Source organism: Lissotriton helveticus, chromosome 1_1, assembly GCF_964261635.1.
Source record: "Lissotriton helveticus chromosome 1_1, aLisHel1.1, whole genome shotgun sequence".
NCBI classification, from domain to species: domain Eukaryota; kingdom Metazoa; phylum Chordata; class Amphibia; order Caudata; family Salamandridae; genus Lissotriton; species Lissotriton helveticus.
Genome location: NC_136057.1, coordinates 1,254,887,525 through 1,254,909,660, shown reverse-complemented (window position 1 = coordinate 1,254,909,660; position 22,136 = coordinate 1,254,887,525). Strand labels below are relative to the sequence as shown.

The 22,136-nt window shown below is 42.5% G+C and overlaps 1 protein-coding gene across 2 annotated transcripts in view; it reads right to left on the bottom strand.

Moving 5' to 3' along the window:
- The window catches only part of LRRK2 (leucine rich repeat kinase 2), a 2,266,429-nt gene that overhangs the window by 1,284,544 nt on the left and 959,749 nt on the right, over window positions 1–22,136 (bottom strand). For both annotated transcript variants that reach the window (XM_078680082.1, XM_078680090.1), the window contains 2 exons: window positions 16,854–16,947; window positions 4,172–4,358 (listed from right to left, as the gene is read on the bottom strand). In XM_078680082.1, coding sequence (XP_078536208.1) covers window positions 4,172–4,358; window positions 16,854–16,947 — 281 coding nt within the window. The remainder of the gene's footprint in view (window positions 1–4,171; window positions 4,359–16,853; window positions 16,948–22,136) is intronic.

Here is a 22,136-nt window from a genome sequence, read left to right as displayed (position 1 = left end):
GCCAAATTTCAAGGTGTCCAGGGGAATAAGACAGGCCTGTGTCATCGCACCACTTCTCTTCTCCTTATACATTAATGGGATCCATAATATGTCTCCAGAATTTGAATACTGATGCGCCGAAAAAAGGTTCATGACTGACCCGCTGCTCCTGTATGTAGACAATGCAGTTCTAATATCCAGAACTGCTAACAGACTACAAGAGCGGATAGAAGCCTTCATCTCATACATGGAGCAGAAAGACCTAAAACTAAATCTCACCAAAACGTTTGTGATGGTCTGCGGTCGAGATAGGGCTAAGAAAGAGTACCATTATGTAAGGGATTACAAGTTAAGAGAAGTCCAGATCTTCTCCTACCTAGGTATTTTATTCTCCAGACTTACATTCATTAGACCCATGGAGGCGATCTTTAGAGTTTGTAACAAGGTAGGTTGCAAACCTATCCATGATATGCTTAAAATATACGGCAGTAAATGCCTACCAGTAGCAACCTATGTCTCTGTAGTGTGGGAGTAATGCCAATCTTAACACATTGCAATCTTGTGAAAATAATTTATTCTGTCGTATGCTGGCCGTACCAAGATCTACCTCCACATATCTCTTGCATAAAGAGCTGGCTAGTTGCCGACCTAATTCAAGTAAGGGCTTTGTGCTCCTGGCACAACATCTGGTGCAAGGAGGGACCAAAGTTCACAAGGGATATCATTAAGGACTGCTTAGCATTGGTACACAAATCCCATGGCTAGCATACATGGACAAGCTGCTGAAGACTATTGATAAAGCTCTATCAGTAAAAAATCCCACAGGCATCTTGCAATTTGGTAAAAGTGAGATAAACAAATTGCACATAGAGAAACAAATCAAGAGAGGTCTAGGAGAGATGAGGAAAAAAAACAAGTGCATCAAGATATATGGCTAGCATTGAGTTGACTGGTCTACCTAATTATTTGGTCAAAGTTACAATGAACTGGTGGCTTTTCCAAAACACGAAAAATGGCAGAAAATAATTCATAAATGCCCATGCGATGGGAAACCATTTCAGTCCACAATGGTGTTTTTTAAGTTTTATTGAGAAATAAGAAAAGTCTTTTTATGGCCTATTTTCATTGTAAAGAAATAATTCTTTTACAAGGATGCTATGAAATGTATTTGCATCCTTGACAATTAACTTGTCAAGCTGTTGCTTGTTTTATAAGCAGGTCTATACAAAGAAAGAGATCTCTTGGATATCTAGACCATTTAGTATATGAAGTTGATTGAAGGAGGACCCCTGGCTGAAAAGCAATATATTTTTTTAATGGGATAATGAGGGGATCTGTACAAATGAAGTTTTCACTGTTATATCATGTATCATATATTAATTGATAGTAAGTTTTTAACTGTATTTACATTTCTGGATAAAAAGAAAAGATTTGAATATATTTTATGATGATGATGATACGCCGTGCTATATAAATCTACAAACTTTAACTCTAACCTTTCTCTCAAGCATGGTTCTTCAAATCCAAGCAGAGACACAACATTTTTCCAAGGTTAAAATGACTTCATCTCAGTTTCTAATTTTTTTATGATATCACAAAAAAATGATTATAGTGTGACTAAAATCTGCAGTCTCCTTTTGTATACAATCCTTTCTGTGCCCTCCACAGACATTCACTATAAAGCATTACGATTGGATAAAAAAATAGAAGCCATAACACCAGAAAAATCCAAAACAATGGTTCTTATAATCTTCCACCTAAATAGTCCAAGAAAACACACCATCTAACAACCACTTTTGGGAATGTCACCCTAACTTTTAAGGATCTTATTTACAAAAACAATATTAAATTCAAATGGGAAGGGACACCCAGGTAGTTATTGACTACTTCACCCCTTGGATAATATTGCCTAAATATGTGAATAATTTACAGTGTATCAATACTGCAATTTGCAACAGATTTGTAGTTTTCACTCCTGTACAATAAAAATAAGAGGCAGATGATTACTTTTATATCGCTAGGAAATTATGGAGCCAGTAGAAACCTGGAAATAACGTATAGTCAGAAATGGGGCATTTTTAAATATGTCTTATTCACCAGAGTCTCTGCACTCATAGAGCAGTAAAGTCCACAAACAACATTTATTTATCTGTCCCATTAAGAGATTTGTATTACATATGTTGTAGGCGTCTTGAAAATTGTAAATACTGGCAACATCAAGTGAACCCCACAGGAAAATAAAATGGAATTAAGATGAAAGATGGAATTGTGCCCCTTACAAGCAGGCATTTATCGCTTCCTCCTGGACGGCAACAATGATTGAGTTTACAGAGGAAAACCAAAAACACGGAAAAAAAAACACATACTACAGTTGCCTTTTCTATATATGATGTTAGAGAACAAGCTTAGCTAATCTCTCAAAAACTCGAAAAAATGTCTTTGCCACTATCTGAGTTTTGAGGAGAGGGTTGGTAATGGCAAAACCTACTGTATGTGTGAATGTGTGTTTTGTTTTTTGTGTTTTTGGTTTTCCTATGTAAGCTCAGTCATTGTTCACAGTGGAAATGTGCACATTCATCCAGGTGCCATTTTACAAGCTGATTTACTTGCAAGCATAACAAGTGCTACATTATTTATAGTTTTGATGTTCCTTAACATCTGTTATATATGTTCACTTGTACCTTTTCTTCTCTTCCCAGTGCCTGCCTGAACTTTAGCATTTTTAAAATAATTTACATTTGTACTTTGGCACTATCATACCATGGCTGCCTACAACATGCCAGGAATTTGCATCACTGTGCCTCGGCCAGGATGTTGGCAAGGGTTACTATTATTGTGTGAGGGACAGCAAGTTGCCAGGACTTACCACCTTTGTACTAGGGCAAGCATATTATCAGAGATTACCACCAATGAGCTAAATCTGGCTGTTTAACAGGAATTCCCATCATTGTGCCTAGATGTCCATGTTGCTGCAGATTGCCACCATATCGCGAGGGCCAACGTGATGTTAAGATTACCACCACTGCTACAGAGCCAGCATGTTGCCAGGGATTGTCACATTTGTGTCAGGGTTACCACCACTATGTGAGGGGCAGGATGTTGCCTGGAATTACCACCAGTGTGTGAAGACCAGTATGTTACCAAGGCTTGCCACCCCGCATGTTGCTAGGTTTTACCACTGTTGTGCCAGGGCCTGCATTTCACGAGTTGAGACAATGGGTAAAACAGACATACACACAGACATAAGCACTCATATAAAACCATATACAGAGTGGCACACTCAAACTTGCACACACACAGAAATACACCCACACAGACAGGCAAACATGCAGTTTCTCACACTCACTTCAGAAACCTTTTTTTTTTAAGTCATTATCTTTACGACTCCTGGTGCTGCTCCACCTGGGCTGTTTCTTTTCTCCTTTCCATCACACAGCACAAGGTCACAGCTTCCAGCAGGGAGGGCAGGACAGAGGGAGGGAGAGGGAAAAAGAGAAGGAGAGATAGATAGAGAGAGAGAGAGAGAGAAAGAGAGACAAGAAGAGGAGTGCATCATGCAGCCTGGGAGAGGGGGGGAAAGGGCAGGGACTATGCAGTGGTTCTCAGTGCCTGATGTGTAGCAGGTAGAGACCAATGAGCCTGAGGGAAATGTGGGGTGGGGAAGGGGGAAATGGAACATAGCTGCAGGGGTTGTGGGGGAGAAGAGTTGCAAGTGGCTGGGGGCTCAAAGGCAGTGCAAGAATAATGAAGCAGGAGTGCAGGCTTCAGTGTCAGACTTGGCGTAGGTGTGCAGCAAGGGATGGGCCATCAGGTGTAGGGTGGTATGTACAAGCACAATTCAACAACTGGGGGAGGAGTTTCTTCCTACGCCAATGCATCTTCATGACCAGGGTGAGGCAGTTCGGGCATTGCTGTAAGAGGTCTCCTTGCTATGAGAGTAAGAGGATACACTCTTCAGTTTGCATAGCAGTACACTGTGCAACACATCTAGTGATGTTCCCACAGCATCTTTTAAGAACACTACATATTGATGCAGTAACACTCCATAAACCAGCTACCTTTCTACTCACTTGTTCAGTGTACCATTGCCTTTGACCGTGTACACTCCGCGCTGCCCTTTGGCTAGGATTGATCTATACAAATGCACATATATACATACAATGTACAAAAAAAAGATCACTGACTACTATACCTCTTTTAGTTTATTATAAGATAGGACCAGCTTTTCCAACTTTGACCATTTGGAAGGAGCATCTCGCAAGTCCAAAACAGTAATCTGGTTGTGACAGAAAATAAGTTCCCTTATATTGGAAGAGGCCCAGTGTGCAGGCCCAGGTAGCTCCACGATCTTGTTGTTGCTCAAGTCAATTGATCGTAAACTAGAAAAAGAACATAATTCAAAGAGGGAATAAATTCATTTGTATATAACAGAATATAGTTTCATACTAGTAATGCAATATGTACTAATACAATAATACTGTTGAACAAAATAGGCATATTCTTCTTCCAAGACCCAGAGTTAGGTGGCAAAGGGTGGGGTATTCACCTCACCCATTAAATACCATTGCCTCAGCGTGAGGTATTTACTAGGTGTAGCATAATTGTCCTATTCTGCATTTTCAACATGGAAATAAGGGACAGATTGCAGATTCGTTTTTTAATATAACAAATTGAACAACATTTGCCCTATTTCTAGTCCTTTTTTCCCTGATGAATTTTGGGAGGGTTGACCTGCTAGACATCTAACAGGGTTTGCTACTTATCACACAACCCAGAATTCCTAGCTATGTACAAGCTCCTGTTTGCACATGAAACAAAATTCAGCCCTCACCTTGTAATCTGCACCTATGTTGTGGTTAAATACAATTAAATTGCAACAATACCCATACATTGACATGTTACTGTTTTCCAACCCAAATGCAAAACAAATGAAACTAAATAATTAAAATGAAGAACAAGGATGTGTGGTAGATAATGAATGATTTCTTACCTGTAATCCTAGTTCTTTCCCAGGGGAATCCCCATTCACATCATAAGCACAGAATTATCAGTGCTTGTGCAATTTAATCTCCAATGTGGAGACCACTACCTCTGTGGGAGTTGAATATTGTCCTCGCACGTCTCATGAGCAATCCTTTTGAGCATATACATCAGGCTTCCATACAACCGCAGTCCTGGAATGCTTCTTTTCTAATTGATATATTCTCTGCACACTAAATTAGCTAAATGCAGGCTCTATAATCTCACAAACCATACAGTGTTCCACAGTAGTGATGGGAACTCACAAATTACAATACACTATTGTCTTGAATCGCATTCTAGATCAGAAGCCCAAGTAGGGCAAACTTCTTTGAGAAATCTCTTTGCTTAAGGTTTATACTTTGCGAAATCTCATTCCTCATGGCTTAGGGAATGAGCTTGCCATTCTATTCAGTGCTTATGATTATCAATGAAGATCCGCTGCGAAAGACAGAATGGGTTTTTACTCGTAAATCTGGCACTCTCACAAGGGGAATATCAATTAAAGTCAAAAGTAGCCCTTCATCCTCCCCGATGGAAAGGAAAGTTTGGTTAATAATATCATGTCACTTACTGCATCAAAACGAAATAAGGTAACCCACTTGCCAGCACTGGGGAGTCAATAAAAGGATCCTCTGGTGCTTGCACCGGAGGTTTCCTTTTAAAAAAAAAAAAAAAAAAAAAGGCTGAGGGTGCAGCAGAGTGCTCTTTCTGATTTCTGGTGGGGATTTTGGGGCACAGGATGCCCACTTGCTGTCCCTCACACAATAATAGTAACCCTTGCCAACATCCTGGCCGAGGCACAGTGATGCAAATTCCTGGCATGTTGTAGGCAGCCATGGTATGATAGTGCCAAAGTACAAATGTAAATTATTTTAAAAATGCTAAAGTTCAGGCAGGCACTGGGAAGAGAAGAAAAGGTACAAGTGAACATATATAACAGATGTTAAGGAACATCAAAACTATAAATAATGTGCACTCTTTGCTTAAGGTTTATACTTTGCGAAATCTCATTCCTCATGGCTTAGGGAATGAGCTTGCCATTCTATTCAGTGCTTATGATTATCAATGAAGATCCGCTGAGAAAGACAGAATGGGTTTTTACTCGTAAATCTGGCACTCTCACAAGGGGAATATCAATTAAAGTCAAAAGTAGCCCTTCATCCTCCCCGATGGAAAGGAAAGTTTGGTTAATAATATCATGTCACTTACTGCATCAAAACGAAATAAGGTAACCCACTTGCCAGCACTGGGGAGTCAATAAAAGGATCCTCTGGTGCTTGCACCGGAGGTTTCCTTTTAAAAAAAAAAAAAAAAAAAAAGGCTGAGGGTGCAGCAGAGTGCTCTTTCTGATTTCTGGTGGGGATTTTGGGGCACAGGATGCCTCCTTGTCTGAGGGAGGCATTGATGTAAAGGTGGAGAGTGTCCCCTTTCCAACAATCCCTACCTCAAACAGCTTCCTGCTTGTGGATAGCGGTGTGCCACAATCCTCACGTAGGTAGACACAAGACACTAGAAACGTGTTCTTTTGGATAGGTTGCTCGTGTGGGGAACAGCCATATCCCCGCCCACCACCAAGGCTGCCCTGTGTTTACTTACTCTCCGATTGAACACATGTAGGACCACTATTCTCAAAGGCCCCATCACCACAATGTTAACATGGCACCCAGCCTGGATGCCATGCCAGCTAACACTGCTGGAGGCATAGGTAAGTCACCCCTCTGGCAGGCCTCACAGCCCTAAGGCTTCAGTCCCCTAAGGGGGTCGGTCCCCTAAAATAATGTTTTAAAATGTGTGTTTCTCATAGGGAGCTGATCGAGTCTCCCCTACCTCCCCAAAACACACCTTTAATTTTTTTTTTTTTTAGGGGGCTGACCCCCTTAGGGGACTAAAGCCTTAGGGCTGTGAGGCCTGCCAGAGGGGTGACTTATCTATGCCTCCAGCAGTGTTAGCTGGCATGGCATCCAGGCTGGGTGCCATGTTGATATTGTGGCGATGGAGCCTGTGAGAGGAGTGGGCCTATGTGTATTCCATCGAGAGTAAGTAAACAAATCTATGACAGAATATCGACATACATAATTATCGACACAAAAATATCGACATCAAAAATATCGTAGTTATATCTTCATAAAGGGAAGTACAAAAATATCGAGAAAAAAAATATTGTAGTACAAAAACATCATTTTTTTAAATGTATTAATAATAATGTAAAAATTTAAAAATACATATAAATTAACAAATATTAAATAAAAACATTAAAACATTTTTTAAAAATTACTAATACATATACATTTAAAATAAATTAAAAACTCTACATATAAATTAATATATATAATTACTCCACATATTGCAACAGTAGGAAAAGCGTTGGATAGCTTAGGGGTAAAAATTACTATTCCCACTCCAGAGGGTGCAACAGTAGGGAAAGCGTTGGATAGCGTAGGGGTAAAAATTACTATTCCCACTCCAGAGGGTGCAACAGTAAGGAAAGCGTTGGATAGCGTAGGGGTAAAAATTACTATTCCCACTTCAGAGGGTACAACAGTAGGGAAAGCGTTGGATAGCGTAGGGGTAAAAATTACTATTCCCACTCGAGGGTGCAACAGTAGGGAAAGCGTTGGATAGCGTAGGGGTAAAAATTACTATTCCCACTCCAGAGGGTGCAACAGTAGGGAAAGCGTTGGATAGCGTAGGGGTAAAAATTACAATTCCCACTCCAGAGTGTGCAACATTAGGGAAAGCGTTGGATAGCGTAGGGGTAAAAATTACTATTCCCACTCCAGAGGGTGCAACAGTAGGGAAAGCGTTGGATAGCGTAGGGGTAAAAATTACTATTCCCACTCCAGAGGGTGCAACAGTAGGGAAAGCGTTGGATAGCGTAGGGGTAAAAATTACTATTCCCATTCCAGAGAGTGCAACAGTAGGGAAAGCGTTGAATAGCGTAGGGGTAAAAATTACTATTCCCACTCCAGAGGGTGCAACAGTAGGGAAAGCGTTGGATAGCGTAGGGGTAAAAATTACTATTCCTACTCCAGAGGGTACAACAGTAGGGAAAGCATTGGATAGCGTAGGGGTAAAAATTACTATTTCCACTCCCGAGGGTGCAACAGTAGGGAAAGCGTTGGATAGCGTAGGGATAAAAATTACTATTCCCACTCCCGAGGGTGCAACAGTAGGGAAAGGGTTGGATAGCGTAGGGGTAAAAATTACTATTCCCACTCCCGAGGGTGCAACAGTAGGGAAAGCGTTGGATAGCATAGGGGTAAAAATTACTATTCCCACTCCAGAGGGTGCAACAGTAGGGAAAGCGTTGGATAGCGTAGGGGTAAAAATTACTATTCCCACTTCAAAGGGTGCAACAGTAGGGAAAGCGTTGGATAGCATGGGGGTAAAAATTACTTCCCACACTACTCCCCCTTTAACACACAACACACTACACATACAAAAAAACACAATTAATATAAATATCAATTAATCAATTAATCACAATGAATATTATTACATTGATGTAATTATAAATGAGCTAATTTATACATATTAATTACCAATTAATAAACAATAAACACCAATACATAAATACAATCTTTTTAATAAATTTAATTTAATTATGTCACACCCTATTCCCCTATTAACACACAACCCACTACACATAAATACATCACATCATTTAATCACTTAATAATAATTAATTACCAAGTATTTATTAATTAACAATTACATTTTTTTAAAATATTAGCACATTAACTGTAATTAATTTAATTAACTAATTAATAATGATTAATTAGCAATTAATTATTAATAAACAATAACAAAACTAGTAAATACTACTACATTAACTCTAATTAATTCAATTAACTAATTAATAATAATTAAACACCAATTAATTATTAATTAACAATATGTATAAAAAATTATTAATTAATTAATTATTATTAAATTACTTCCCACCCTATTCCCCTATAAACCCACAACCCGCTCTGATACTAAAACGCAAAATGTAAACAAAATTACAAATTTCCATACATACATTAAAAAACATTTAACAAACATATAAACAACATAATAAAATACAATACACTAAACAAAATTTCGATATTAGTAAATTTCGATATTAGTAACATACATACCTTAAAAACGATATTCTGTCTGTCGATATTTTGCACTTCGATATTCTGTACCATCGAAATTAAAACATCAATATTATTGTATCTCGATATTTTAATTTCGATATTTTGTCTCTCTACCTAAGTAAATACAGGGCGGCGCAGGGACCAACGCTAATCACTTTATCCCATAGGCCTTGGGTGCTAAACCCTGACAGGTACAAGCCCAGCCAGAAGATGGCATAGGCAGGCACCGAAGCATAATTAAATGATGAACGGTGCATGGACCAGCATTAACGCAACTCTTCCACTCCATCAGTTTCTCCTAGTCTTGCATTTCCGATTCAACCACCCTTTATCCAACCATTAACTCAGTTCTCCCATCAACCCTTCTATCCAAGCCCCATTCTATTCACCTGTTGTGTCCACCCATTCATTCGCAAGGTTTTCCCATCAGTTATTTACCCCACCATTAAGCCACTTGGGTATCCAACTATACACTTATTTATCCATCCATCTATTAATTCGTAAACATATTACATTACCTTCACATTAACATGGCATGCGACTAGTTGCATTGCTTGTTTGCATTGCCGGAGAACCACACCTCCGGATAATCGTAGGTGACCACGCCCCCCTGTGGTAATGGCGACGCAGCTTGCTACTCTTTGCGTGTGCTGGTGACAGCGTTTGGGAGCATCGCGGTTCCGGGACAGAAAGTGCGGCCGGGTACAGAAGACGGAGCGGCTTCTTCTGTGGCGGAATTGCAGAAGGGCAGAGTGGTATTTTGACGATGTTGATAGTTTTTCTCTACGTCTCTGCTCGACGTGGACGAGGAGTGAGCCCAGATTGAATCTTAAATCTAGGTGCTGCGAGAGGAGGTACGAGATGCTCGAGTCTGGTGAGTGACAAGCAGGAGTGAAGAACACGAGGGGAAGAGGTGAGGAGAGAGGTGGGGAGGGGCGACCCGTTTTCAAGGATGTTGGCATGACAGGATCCAGAAGATGGCAGGTTAAGGGGAAGGGAACGGACTGAGCAGTATCAGTGGGATATTTTTTAAAAATTCTTTTTGGGACAGAGGAAAGCCTTGATTCAAATAGCTCTTCTGCTATACTGCTCACTGCTCTATCACCTCATTATATTGTAATTGGAGTTATTATGGGGCGACATACTAAACAGAACCAGCTAACTGCAAAAGTGGAATCAGCCACGGGCTTAAAAGCGAAAACATGTTTGGCTCTGGCACAGAGTAAAAATCTGTCTGAGGAAGGAGGCAGAGCAGGATTACAGGGGAATAGTCAGGAACATAACTCCAGTTTTGAGAGCTCAAAAGAGGAGTCAGTGTCGTAACTAGTAGCAGAGCCTCCTGGGACACCCCGGGGTGTTAGAATCTCCCCAGCAGCATCTTCAAGTGCGGCAGGCGATACTCGTAGCCGGGTAGGGGATAAGGTTGGAACAGCTGAAAGTGGCAAAAGCGGAAAAAGGAGGAAAAGAGTATGAAGCACAGCCTATTCCTCCTCAGCCTAATATAGCCCAGACCAGGGTCATCGACCTAGCCTCTCCCTGCCAGTTCCCATTGGACCTAAGTTCATCGTCTTCACCTTGCATTTCCTCAGTGTTTCCAGCTGTCTCGGTTGTCCAAAATCCTTTAGTCTCGTCCACTCCCCCATCCTCAATTTTTTTGATGCAAAAACCGAATTCTAACCTACCAAACTCTGTCCTTCCTCCTACCTCACACTTAGTACCGCGGTCATCTGCTCAGTCATCTGTCCAATCAATCCAGTCAAACCAGGACCAGACGTTGAGTGGCAGTAACCCGATACTTTCCCCGGGACTGCTGGAACAGCAAACAGTTCATATTCATGACCAGGTCCAGAAGGCAACTGATGAGTCACAACTGCCAGCTTTAGATCCTGATCTAGAATCTCTGAATGCTCTAATAGAGGATCCTGCAGCTACTGCCACCACCAAACAGTTGGAAATTAAAACACTCCTCAACCTTATTCTTGAGGAAATTAGAGACATGAAGAGGTCGCAGGAGAACGAAATTGCTTCTCTGCATACAAGCCTGGGAAAAATAGAGGATGCAGTTGCATGTCTTCCAGTTAAAATACAGGAAGCAGAGACGAGGATCTCCCAGCTGGAGGATCAGATACCTGGATTGTTTATTTAAGTACGGGAAGTAACTAAGGACAAAAATGTATTAGAAAATAAACTTGAGGAGTTAGAGAACCACTCACGCCGGTCACATCTGCATATAGTGGGTGTACCAGAGAGGGTGGAGGGGACTCAAGCACCACAATGGGTCGAGTCCTTTATTAAGGAAAAAGTTCTCCCGGAGTTCAGTGGAGATTTGACAATCACCGGGGCCCATAGAGTTCCTTTTCATCCTCTGCAAGCTCGAGTGGTTCACGTACAATCCTAGTTAATTTTTCAGACTATCGGATAAAAGAGAAGATCCTGGCTAAGGCCATACAACAAAAACAATTCCCAGTGAATGAGACTGCTAACTGTAGATTTTTTCCAGATATGTCTGCAGCGGCGGCCCGGAGGCGCAAGGAATTTGTTAAATTGCTCTTTTTATTTAAGGCACAAGGCGCCCAGGCTTCAATTGCCTAACAGTCTAAATTACGTGTGCTTGTGAAGGGGAAATACCACATGTTTACTAATATAGATGATGTGAAGGAGCTTCTAAAGGAGATGTCGGGCCTCAATAAGTTGGTTGATAGATGTTTTGCCTTGTTTTTTCTGGTGCTTAAAGGTTTTAAAGGTTCTCCCTGTGCAAGAAATTGGCGGGTGATGAAAAAATGAACCAAATATGAATCAATGGATCAAAAGATGCTCTGTATAGCCAGATTGTGTGTAATTTTTATATACCATTGAGGGGTCAACCTGGGGGCAGTTCCATGGCACCCTACTAAATAGTTGAGGGACGCAAGGGGTGGTGTGTGTGGAGAGTGTGGGGGTACACCTCTTGTGGGGGATGGTTTGAGAGGGTAGGGGGAGGGTTAGAGGGGGTTTAAAAGTCTAGCACTAAAAGGAGCAGTAGCTGGGACATTGGAGTAAAAACATTCAAGAATTGGTTGAGTACGTTTATAGATATGTTTGAAAACCAGGACAAAAAATGAATAATAGGTGTCGTACTTTATCTATTAATGTTAATGGGATTTTAAATAAATCCAAATATGGAGCTTTAATAAGGTGGCTGGTTTCCTGTTCGCCACAGGCATTATTTTTTCAGGAAACCCACTTGAAAACAAATTTTCCTAAACTATATCTTCCTAGGTATTTTTCTCACACGTTTTTTGCCTCCACCGGGTTAGCTAGAAGAGGAGTTGCTATATATTTTTGCCGTAGTCTTTCCTGGGAATTTGGCCAAATTAGGAGAGACCCGTTGGGGCGATTGATTTGGGTTGAGGCCAAATTAAATACGAGGATTTTAAATTTCATAAACTATTATGGGGCCCGATAATTGACGATACTACGCCGTTACTTAGGATCAACGAGCTACTCAGAGGGTCCCCGGGAAAAATAGTTTTGGGTGGGGATTTCAATTTAATTCAAGATATAAAACAAGATACTTCAAATAAAAATAAAAAAGAGTGGAAACCTCAAACAAAGAAAGTCTTGGAAGCCCTAATGCAGAAACATCAACTAGTTGATCAATGGCATATCTGCAATCCGACTGCGGCTGAATTTACGTGTTACTCTAACCAATTCCACACGGCCTCGCGGATTGATTTTTTTCTTAATTCATGATCCCTGAGGGTTTCAGACACTACCATAGGGATTAATCCCTTTTCAGACCATTCTTTAATAGCAGTTGAGTTTGAAGGGGGGGGGACGGCTCAATCAAGGTGGCAGATGGATCGTCTACTCCTCCAAGATATTAATTGGGTGGCTCAAACAAAAGAATGGATATTAGAGTTTTTTAACCTAAATGAAGGTACTGCAGAAATCTTCTCAGTCTGGGGAGGGTTTAAAGCAGCTATCAGAGGCCAGATGATTGCGCGTACAGCCGCACAGATGAGAGAGAGGCGCGATAAGATCAATAAACTCCAACAGGATGCGTCTAACGCTATAAACATTAGAGATTTGGGGAGGGAAGATGTGGCTTCGCAACTGGGAAGGGCGAAGGCAACCTTAAAATAATTTTTGTAATTGAGGAAATAAATAGTTCTAAAACGTATTAACAAAGAGTTTATGAGGAGAGCCATATGGTGGGAAAAATGCTAGCAGGGCAAACTAAAACCAAACAGGAGAAAGCCATAATAGTTGAGATCATTGATCCTAAAACGCAAAATATTGTTAGAGATAAAGATGATATAGCTCGAGTATTCTTGGATCATTACTCTCAGCTATATTCCACGACATATGAAGTAGGGATAGAGCACATTCACAAATATTTTATTGAAGTTAATCTTCCAGTCTTTCCCGGTTCATTATCTGATCAATTAGAGAGCGAAATTTCAGCTTTGGAAATTCTAGATATAGTGAAATTAATTGCTGGGGCAAAAGCGTGTGGTGTAGATGGGCTCCCAATTGAATTTTATAAAACTTTTGCTAAAGAATTGAGTCCTTTCTTGGTTAAATTATTTAATTTTGTCAGATTGTAGGATTTGTTCCTTTGAGTTTTAAGGAGTTCAACATTTTTAGTTTTGTTAAAAAGGGGAAAAATTAGAAGGATGTCAATTCATACAGGCTGATCAGCTTTCTTAATGCTGATTTTAAGATCCTAATGAAAATATGGGCCCAGCATTTCTCCCCGATTGCTCAGGCGTTAATTCACTCTGATCAGTCAGGTTTTGTCCCGGGAAGGTCAATGTGTTCAAATACTGGGTTTTTAATTCAGGCTTTAGATTTTGTTTCTAGTAATAAAATTCCAACTTTAATTTCAATGGTCGATGCTGAAAAAGCTTTCAACCTGGTGAATTGGGATGCACTTTTTATTGGTATGCAAAAATTTGTTTTTCCGGCTCCGACAATTAGTATGTTGAAAAATATTTATCAGGATGCGCAGGCAAAGGTGGTAGTCAATGCCAATTTGGTATACCTTGTGTGGTGTCCTTTCATTTGGTATTCAAGGGATTATAATTGGTAAAACAGCTTGCTTCACATGCTCTCTGAAGTCTTAGCCTATGACAGCTGGTCCATGCTACCACTAGGATAGCTTGTCTATAAGGTTGACTTTACAACCACCATCAATAAGGGTCGATTAGACTGGTGCAAGGTGCCCACTAGAATAGAGGACATCATATGCCAGGATAACTTCTCACACTTAGGACTTTACACACTTTACCACTGCTAACCAGTGCTCAGGTGCTCGTGCTCTCTCCTCTTAACATGGTACAATTACCTTACAACCAGCAGGCACATTTAATGTACTTTTAAGCCCCAGTAAAGTGGTACTGCATGTACCCAGTGCCTTAAATGAAATGCTACTAGAGGGCCTAGGCAAAAGAAACAATTAATGGATGGAATGCTGGAAAATGCAAACATTTATCCCCAGTCACAAGGATCTAGGTTAAATCCATCATTCTTTTGCTCACCACACCACCCCAATTTGGACCCAGCCATATGCAAATCAGTCTTGACCCTGTTACGACTGGTTTGAAATCAGTAGAGCTCCCTCCTCTTGGAAGAAATGGAGAAATGTTGAAGTTTTGGGCTCTGTGCGACTGGCCTGTCCACACCAAGATCTTGCCACCTGCCCAACCACTAAGGTGAAGCTCCAGTGAACTTGACTCTTCACACTACAACTACCACCAGCAACAACTGTCAACGCAAAATCGGCACTCCGCATTAGGACGACCATTCACGACGCTCACTCTGTTCCTTGTAGCTTCCTCCACCTCAAACTGGACTCTTTGCACCAGACTTTGTAAAGGTACCTTTTTTGGTAGATTAACTTGCTCTTTGTATCCAGCCAGTGCTTCATCATGGTTGGCGTGAACCTGTGACTGTCATCTAGCCTAGTACAACCGGATAATTAACAGCGCTTTGTGCTTTTAGGAGCTATACTTACCTTCAACTTTTAAACAGAATATATCCAGTTCTACCAATTAGATTTTTGTCATTTTGGTGTCAAATAATTTGTACATTTTTACTTTATTTTTCTAAATCGGTGTGGGATTTTCCTTGTGTTGTTTTCACTTTATTACTGTTTGTGTGCTGCATAAATACTTCACATATTGCCTCTAAGTTAAGCCTGACTGCTGTTGTGCCAAACTTTAAGGTGGTTAAATACAGGTTAATTTACTGACTTTTTGTAGTTAACCCCGACGAGGACGGTGGTCGTTGTTTGAGATGGGTTTCACACTCCTCAACCAAAAACGTAATTTCTCACAGCAGAGTTGTATTCAATAACAGTGTGCTCCATGATATGCACAATATCAGCAAGCAAGTCAGCCCAAAATAACTGCAGTTCAGAACAGCTCCAAAACATGCAAATAATAGAAGGCTGAGGAATCTGACAATCTTAAAAAACATCTTATTGGATAAATAGAATGCATGCATTTCAATCAGACATTTCTCAAGATCTTATGAGGTTATTGTGGAATTGTTTGCCTGTCCTTAACATTAAAAGTTTTACCTCCCGCTGTCTCCCATGCATTTCTCCACTGAAGTGAATTGGTGATCATGTATTGCTGTAAGGCCTTATGTAACCATGTGTCTAGCCTTCTGTCATCTCCTATGGTATGCATTACTTGGAGGAGAGCATTAGAGTCTCAAACAAGATCCTGAAGATTCCAATGTTTACTTGAGTCCCTCACTTATTGTACCATATAAGAGAAAGTTACTGACTGTTGACCACACTATTCCACGAGTTTCTGAAAAGCATGTACCGAGCCATCAATGAATAGGTCATCCAACGTACTAAGACCCACTTCATCTCATGATAATAATTCTCTGGCTGTAAGCACGCTCTGGTGTGTTGGGAGGCCCTGATCAGTATTGCTTAGGCGTAGGGCTTTATTAATTTTTAATAGAGAAGCATACATTTCAGATATTCAAGGGTGGTGTTGAGAAGAAGCAGAAGGTGTTTAGAACTACTAACACCTGGGAACTGAGCTCCATATAAAGCCTCCACCTGGATCTACAAATGTGTGAATCCTGTCATTTGAAGATGACCAGCCAACTAGTAGGCTATCCATTGGGGCATGGAGATATCCGGATCTATTTAAGAAAACAATGAAAATCTCTGATGGGAATCTGAATACTGCATTTATTAGGTATGCAAAAGAAGGAAAACCCATCACTGGAGTCGTTTTAGTGTCTTTAAAATGGCGCTTTACTTATTCTGGTTGATGCCTCATGGCCCTACTGCTGGCGCCAGCGAAGGTGAGTTGTAGATTTAGCCAGAGACCGCTAAGAAAGTAATCTTGATGAAATAGAGGGAATGCACATGCATAAAAACACTGTAATAAAGAGGCATGGCAATAGAGAAAAATGAAACTACATTTTCTTACAGTCCTTCACCAACTAAAGGCTTGCCAAATTAAGTTATGAAGCATGATGACTGTATGGAGTATCGTATGCTGGTAAGTACAAATGGTAGTATGTTTGGTTACTTCTTTTTAGTAAAAAAATTATCTACTAAAGCAGTTTGAAAAATCATACAATATAAAATACCAATGTACAATCACCCATCCCTATTTAAAGATGTACTAAAACATAGATTATTTATTCCAATGAGCATTTTCTAGCATTAGAAATGATGCACATTTTAAAGAAATATATCCATTTACTTACTGAGTGAGTTGAAGAATTTCTTTAGGAATATTAACAAATGTATTCAAATGCAATTTCAAAGTTGTTATTTTAGATGGAAAACTCGGAACCGTATCTAGAAATAAAATATATTCTGTTACACATTTCTTAAGACTATTTTTACGTTTGTGATGTATACTTTGTTTAAACAAGAGCTTCAGAAAACAAGAGAAAACACACTAATGAAATATTAAAACAGTCCATGCATTTTTTACATCATGTACAATTATTACATTAGTCATTTACAACTGCAAGAAAGTTACTAGTAATCTATCCGTGTCTGTATCTAAGGTTGTGTTATCTATTCTCTTATGGGGCTTACACTAATAAAGCTTATGTGCAAGAGTTGGTCAAACATGTCAGTTTGTTTAAAAAAGAAACAGATACTTCTTAAAGTAAACATCAGTGGAGACTATACAGCGCGATTATCGCATTGACTTCTAAACTGAAAACAAGTGCCTTTTCATACTGTTCTTCAATCACTGCTCCTAAGAATCACACCAGCTCCATAGCCCTGACATTTTTTATTGCTCTGAGTCAGTCTACACATGGAGCATTTAATGACTGTGAGAGGGTAGGCTAGCATCTTTTGGGCCTTCTGCTTTCCTGGGTTGCTCAAAGTATTGTTTGATGTAAAGGAACAAGTTACTTACCTCAGCATCAACTTTTCTGAGAGACACTCTATATTACTGGAAAATCCTCACCCTTTGAATACCTGCAGACATTAGACTGGATCCCGAAACCTTTGCTAAGCAATTTCCTCAAGCACAGTCAGGTGGAGTTGTGCAATGTCATGTGATCTCGAGGGGCTCCCTCTCGTGGGAATGAAACATCGGAACCAGTATGTATAGGTCAGCTGCTAACACAGGTGTTAATTTCTTTCTGTACTTTGTCCATGTCAATAGTGGTGGAGCCACAAGAAACGATCATTAGAACAATGTGCAGACTTTCAGTTTTTATGATAGAGACTTCTAACCACGAATTCTTCACCTTTTTTCAATAGATATCAAAGCAATACCTCCAGGTTGTGGGTCTGTAGAATGCCACAGACCAGGCAATCCTTCAGGACCAAATGGGCAAAATGCACATCAAGCCAGACAAGGCTCTCCAAGCAGTAGTGCTTAGTGAACATATAGCGGGGTCACCCACGTAGCAGCCTGACAAATGTCTAAAACTGGCACACTGAGCGCTAGCCTTTGCTCGGGTAGAGTGAACATGCAAGCCCTCCGGGGAGTGTTTTCAGGCCAGCCCATAACAGAGCTTGATACATAAGACAATCCCTCTGAAGATGGTGGTCTTCTACACCCATTTCCCTTTTAGCTCCAGGGAAACCGATGAAAAGCTGGACATCCTGTCAGAATTCTCTGGTCATCTCAATGTAAAAAACTTTGGGCCCTCTTGGGATTGAGACAATGTTTTTCCTTCTTGGAATGATGAGGAGGTGCATAAAAAGAAGATAAAGTAGGACTTTCCTACATGAAATAGCATTTCTACCGTAGGAATGAATGCTGCCTTTGTTCAGAGGACCAATTTGTAAAGGAAAAGGGACACATAAGGAGGCACCAATGAGATAGCCTGAATTTCACTCACCTTTCATACATAATGGCAATGAAGAACACTGCTTTCAGAGTCAGCAAACACTATGGATAACTTTGCATAGTCTCTAAGGGCAAGCACATCTGGTAGATCAAGACCAAATTAAAATTCCATTGTGGCATCCAAAAATGAACAGAAAGGAACATATGGATCAACTTCTTCAAGAAATGCAAGACATGCATCACAACTGGTGATTTAAAGAGAGCCATCTGATAAAGGAAAAATGGCCGAAACAGCTGCTAAGTAAACTTTAACTGTAGCCGCAGCAAAGCCTTGGAGGGTCAATGACAAACAAAACAAGAGAATATCGTAAAGGGAAGCTTGTAAGGAGAGGATATGACTGGAGGAACACCACACCACAAACTTCTCCCAGTGCCTTACATAAACAGTTTTAGTGAAAGGATGCTTGGTTGCTAGGATTACACCAGCCACTTCAGGAGGGAAATCATATGCCATCAGCTGGCGGCGCTCAGCCTCCATGCATGGAGGTGTAGGTAATGCAGGCTTTGGTGTAGAACCTTGCCAAGCTGCTGCAACAGAGGATCCTCCCGAAGAGGCAGACAGATTGGAGGACATATGCTCATAGCCAGAAGTTCCAGGTGCCAGACTCTACTTGCCCATTCCAGAGCCAATAGGAAGACATTGCCCAGGTCTTTCTTGATCTACTTGAGTACTCTGGGCAGGAGAGGGAGGGAGTAGGTAGGAGTCCTAATCCCCAATGCAGATGATAGGTGTCTCCTAGAAGACCATCTTGGGAACTACAATGCGCAAAAGTCATGGCACTGCGCATTCTCTAGGGTGGCAAATAGATTGACCCATGGTTCTCCCTATTGTTGGAAGATGACCCATGCCATCTCTGATAGAAAATACCATTCGTGCTCCACTAGGCCGACATCTGGCCTGGCATTTAAAGGTCCTGCCAGGTGTTGGTCATTCAGAGATATGTTCTGATCATTCATCCACTTCCACATCCATAAAGCTTCTAAGCACAGACTCCATGACTCCACGCCATCCTGTTTGTCACAATATCACATGGCAGTCGTGATGTCTGTGACCCTCCTTTGATCTTGGAAGGAAGCCTTGAGAGCCAAGCGAATAGCTTACAGCTCCAACAGACTCATGTGGAATTGAGCTTCAGGCGGAGACCAGAGCCCTCTAATCTCCATCCCTCTTAAATGACCTCTCCAACCCAATAATAATTAATCAGTGTGAGGAGGGTAACATCACATTCATCTGTAATGTACCGTGCCTGCCCCGTGGTCCAACACTCTGCAATGTCCACAACTCGGACCGAAGGGAAAGGAAGGGGTTAACAATAACCAACACCTACCCCTCACAGGAAGGAAGATATTCTCCCCGGCAGGATGGCGAATGGCTGACGTTGACGAAGGCGGAAGTGGAGGAGCCTTCAGGAAGAGGAGGGAATCCCAAGAAGCGGGAGAAGTAAACCCAGGAGTATTTAGGGAGCCCAGCTGTGACGGAAAGCAAGGACGCCAAGCCGACGGAAGAGGAGAGCCCAGCTGACCCCAGGAGAGAGGACGAAGACGACAGCGAGGATGGCAACCCTGACGACTGGTGCGAGGACTGGTGGTCGCCCCCGGGGATCACTTTCAAGCTTGCAGCAGTTGCGCTAGGTGACTCGAGTGAGGGAGGGGCCTTCGGGTCAGTCCCAGTATAGCTACGATAAGGAAGGAGGAGAAAGGTCACAGAGGAACACCTCTCTGATATTGTGCACTGCCGCTGTCTTTCCCTCATGCCTGGATTACCCCTAAAACCTGCGGAGAGGGAGGCTGATATATGATTTGGGGTATAGCATTCTGCACTGGAACCTGTAGGTTAGTCTGTTCCTTTTTTTCTTTTTCTTGTTTTGGTTATATGACCTATTTTCTGTGACTATGGGATAGGCAGAAGTGGGTAAGTTCAAGTTCAGGGATTTATATAGCGCACTACTCACCCAGAGGGTCTCAAGGCGCTTGGGGAGGGGGGGGGGGTTCATTTTGTGTCGAAAAGCCAGGTTTTAAGTTCTTTTCTGAAGGAGATGTGGTTCTGTGTAAGGCAGAGGTGAGTGGGGAGTGAGTTCCAGGTCTTGGGTAGAGAGGGAGGGAGAAGAATAAGCGGCACAATATTCTTTTTTTTGGCCAGCACATTCTTAGCCTTTTCCATCACTCCTATATCCCAGCACTTTTCTCAATGTGGTGACGGACCTTTTACTGGAAGCCCAAACGCAGGGCCATCTTACTAACCGCTACTTTCTTCTTTTTTCTGGAGACTCCGGGGGACGTCATCCTGACAGCCTGATAGAAGATACCTGGAGAGGAAAAAGAAAGAGAAGAGCGACTGATTGGAACTTCTGGGAATACCCCAAACTTTTCTTTTGTTGACCGCTCAGCCCTCCACAGGGCTTGTTCGCCCCACTCACTGCTGCCGCTCCTGCCTGCCTTTGCCGCCTCCTGCCTGCAGATTCCTTCGCTCGCTGCCCGCTGCTCCTGGGAATTTCCCGCTGCTCCTGGGAATTTCCCGCTGCCCGCTGCTTCTTGGAATTTCCCGCCGCTGCCTCCCTGCGGCCCCGCCCCCCTGTGATTCCATTCGCCGCCCCGCTCCCGCCACCCAGCTGCTCCTCCCTCCCGGCTCCTTACTTATGACGCCCCCAGAGCGACCGCGCAGCGGACGCGCGCAGCGGGAGCGCCGATTGAGCGCCGATTGAGCACCAAAGGTAAGCCTGTCTGCGCCTGGCCCGCGCCCAGCGCCAGGACCTCTGGCCCTCCCCGCCGAGGCAAGACGACCCGACTGACCTACGACACTGCCCCTCTCAACGCACTCAATGCCGGCCGGACCCACGCCTGCTGCCAAGCCACCCCGAGACGCACCCACGGACCCTTCACCTGCTGCACCTGCAAGTTCACCTGCCTCCGAACCTGCCCCGCACCCGCCAAGACAAACACCAGCAGCAACCACCTCAAGTGCATCCTGATCAACACCCGCTTCGTCCACAGACACGCCGTGGAACTCTGGAACCTCCTCGACGCTACATCACCGGACGTCGCCTTCCTCACGGAAACCTGGATGAACGCCTCCTCTGCACCCGACATCGCCATCGCCATCCCGGACGGGTACAAGATCATCAGGAGGGACCGCATCAACCCGACCGGAGGTGGCATCGCCATCGTCCACAGGAACACCATCCGCATCACGACCAACGCCAACGACTCCTTCGCCGCAGCCGAACATCTCCACTTCCAGATTCACACCGACCCTAAGACGACCCTCAGAGGCACCCTCGTCTACAGACCCCCGGGACCACGCACACAATTCAGCGAAGACATCACAGACTTCATCAGCCCGCACGCCCTCCCCTCCACCGACTACATCCTCCTCGGGGACCTCAACTTCCACCTAGAGAACAACAAGGACTGCAACACCAGCGCCCTGCTCGAAAACCTCGCCAACCTCGGACTCAAGCAACTGGTCAACACCCCCACCCACTACGCCGGCCACACGCTTGATCCCGTCTTCTCTTCCAGCAAGTACATCACCTTCAGCCACGCCACCGGACTCCACTGGACCGACCACAGCTGCGTCCACTCCAGCTTCAAAAGATCCACGACCCACCACCACCCGCAACAGGTACCTCACAGGAATTGGAGCAAGATCACCGCAGACCAGCTCACC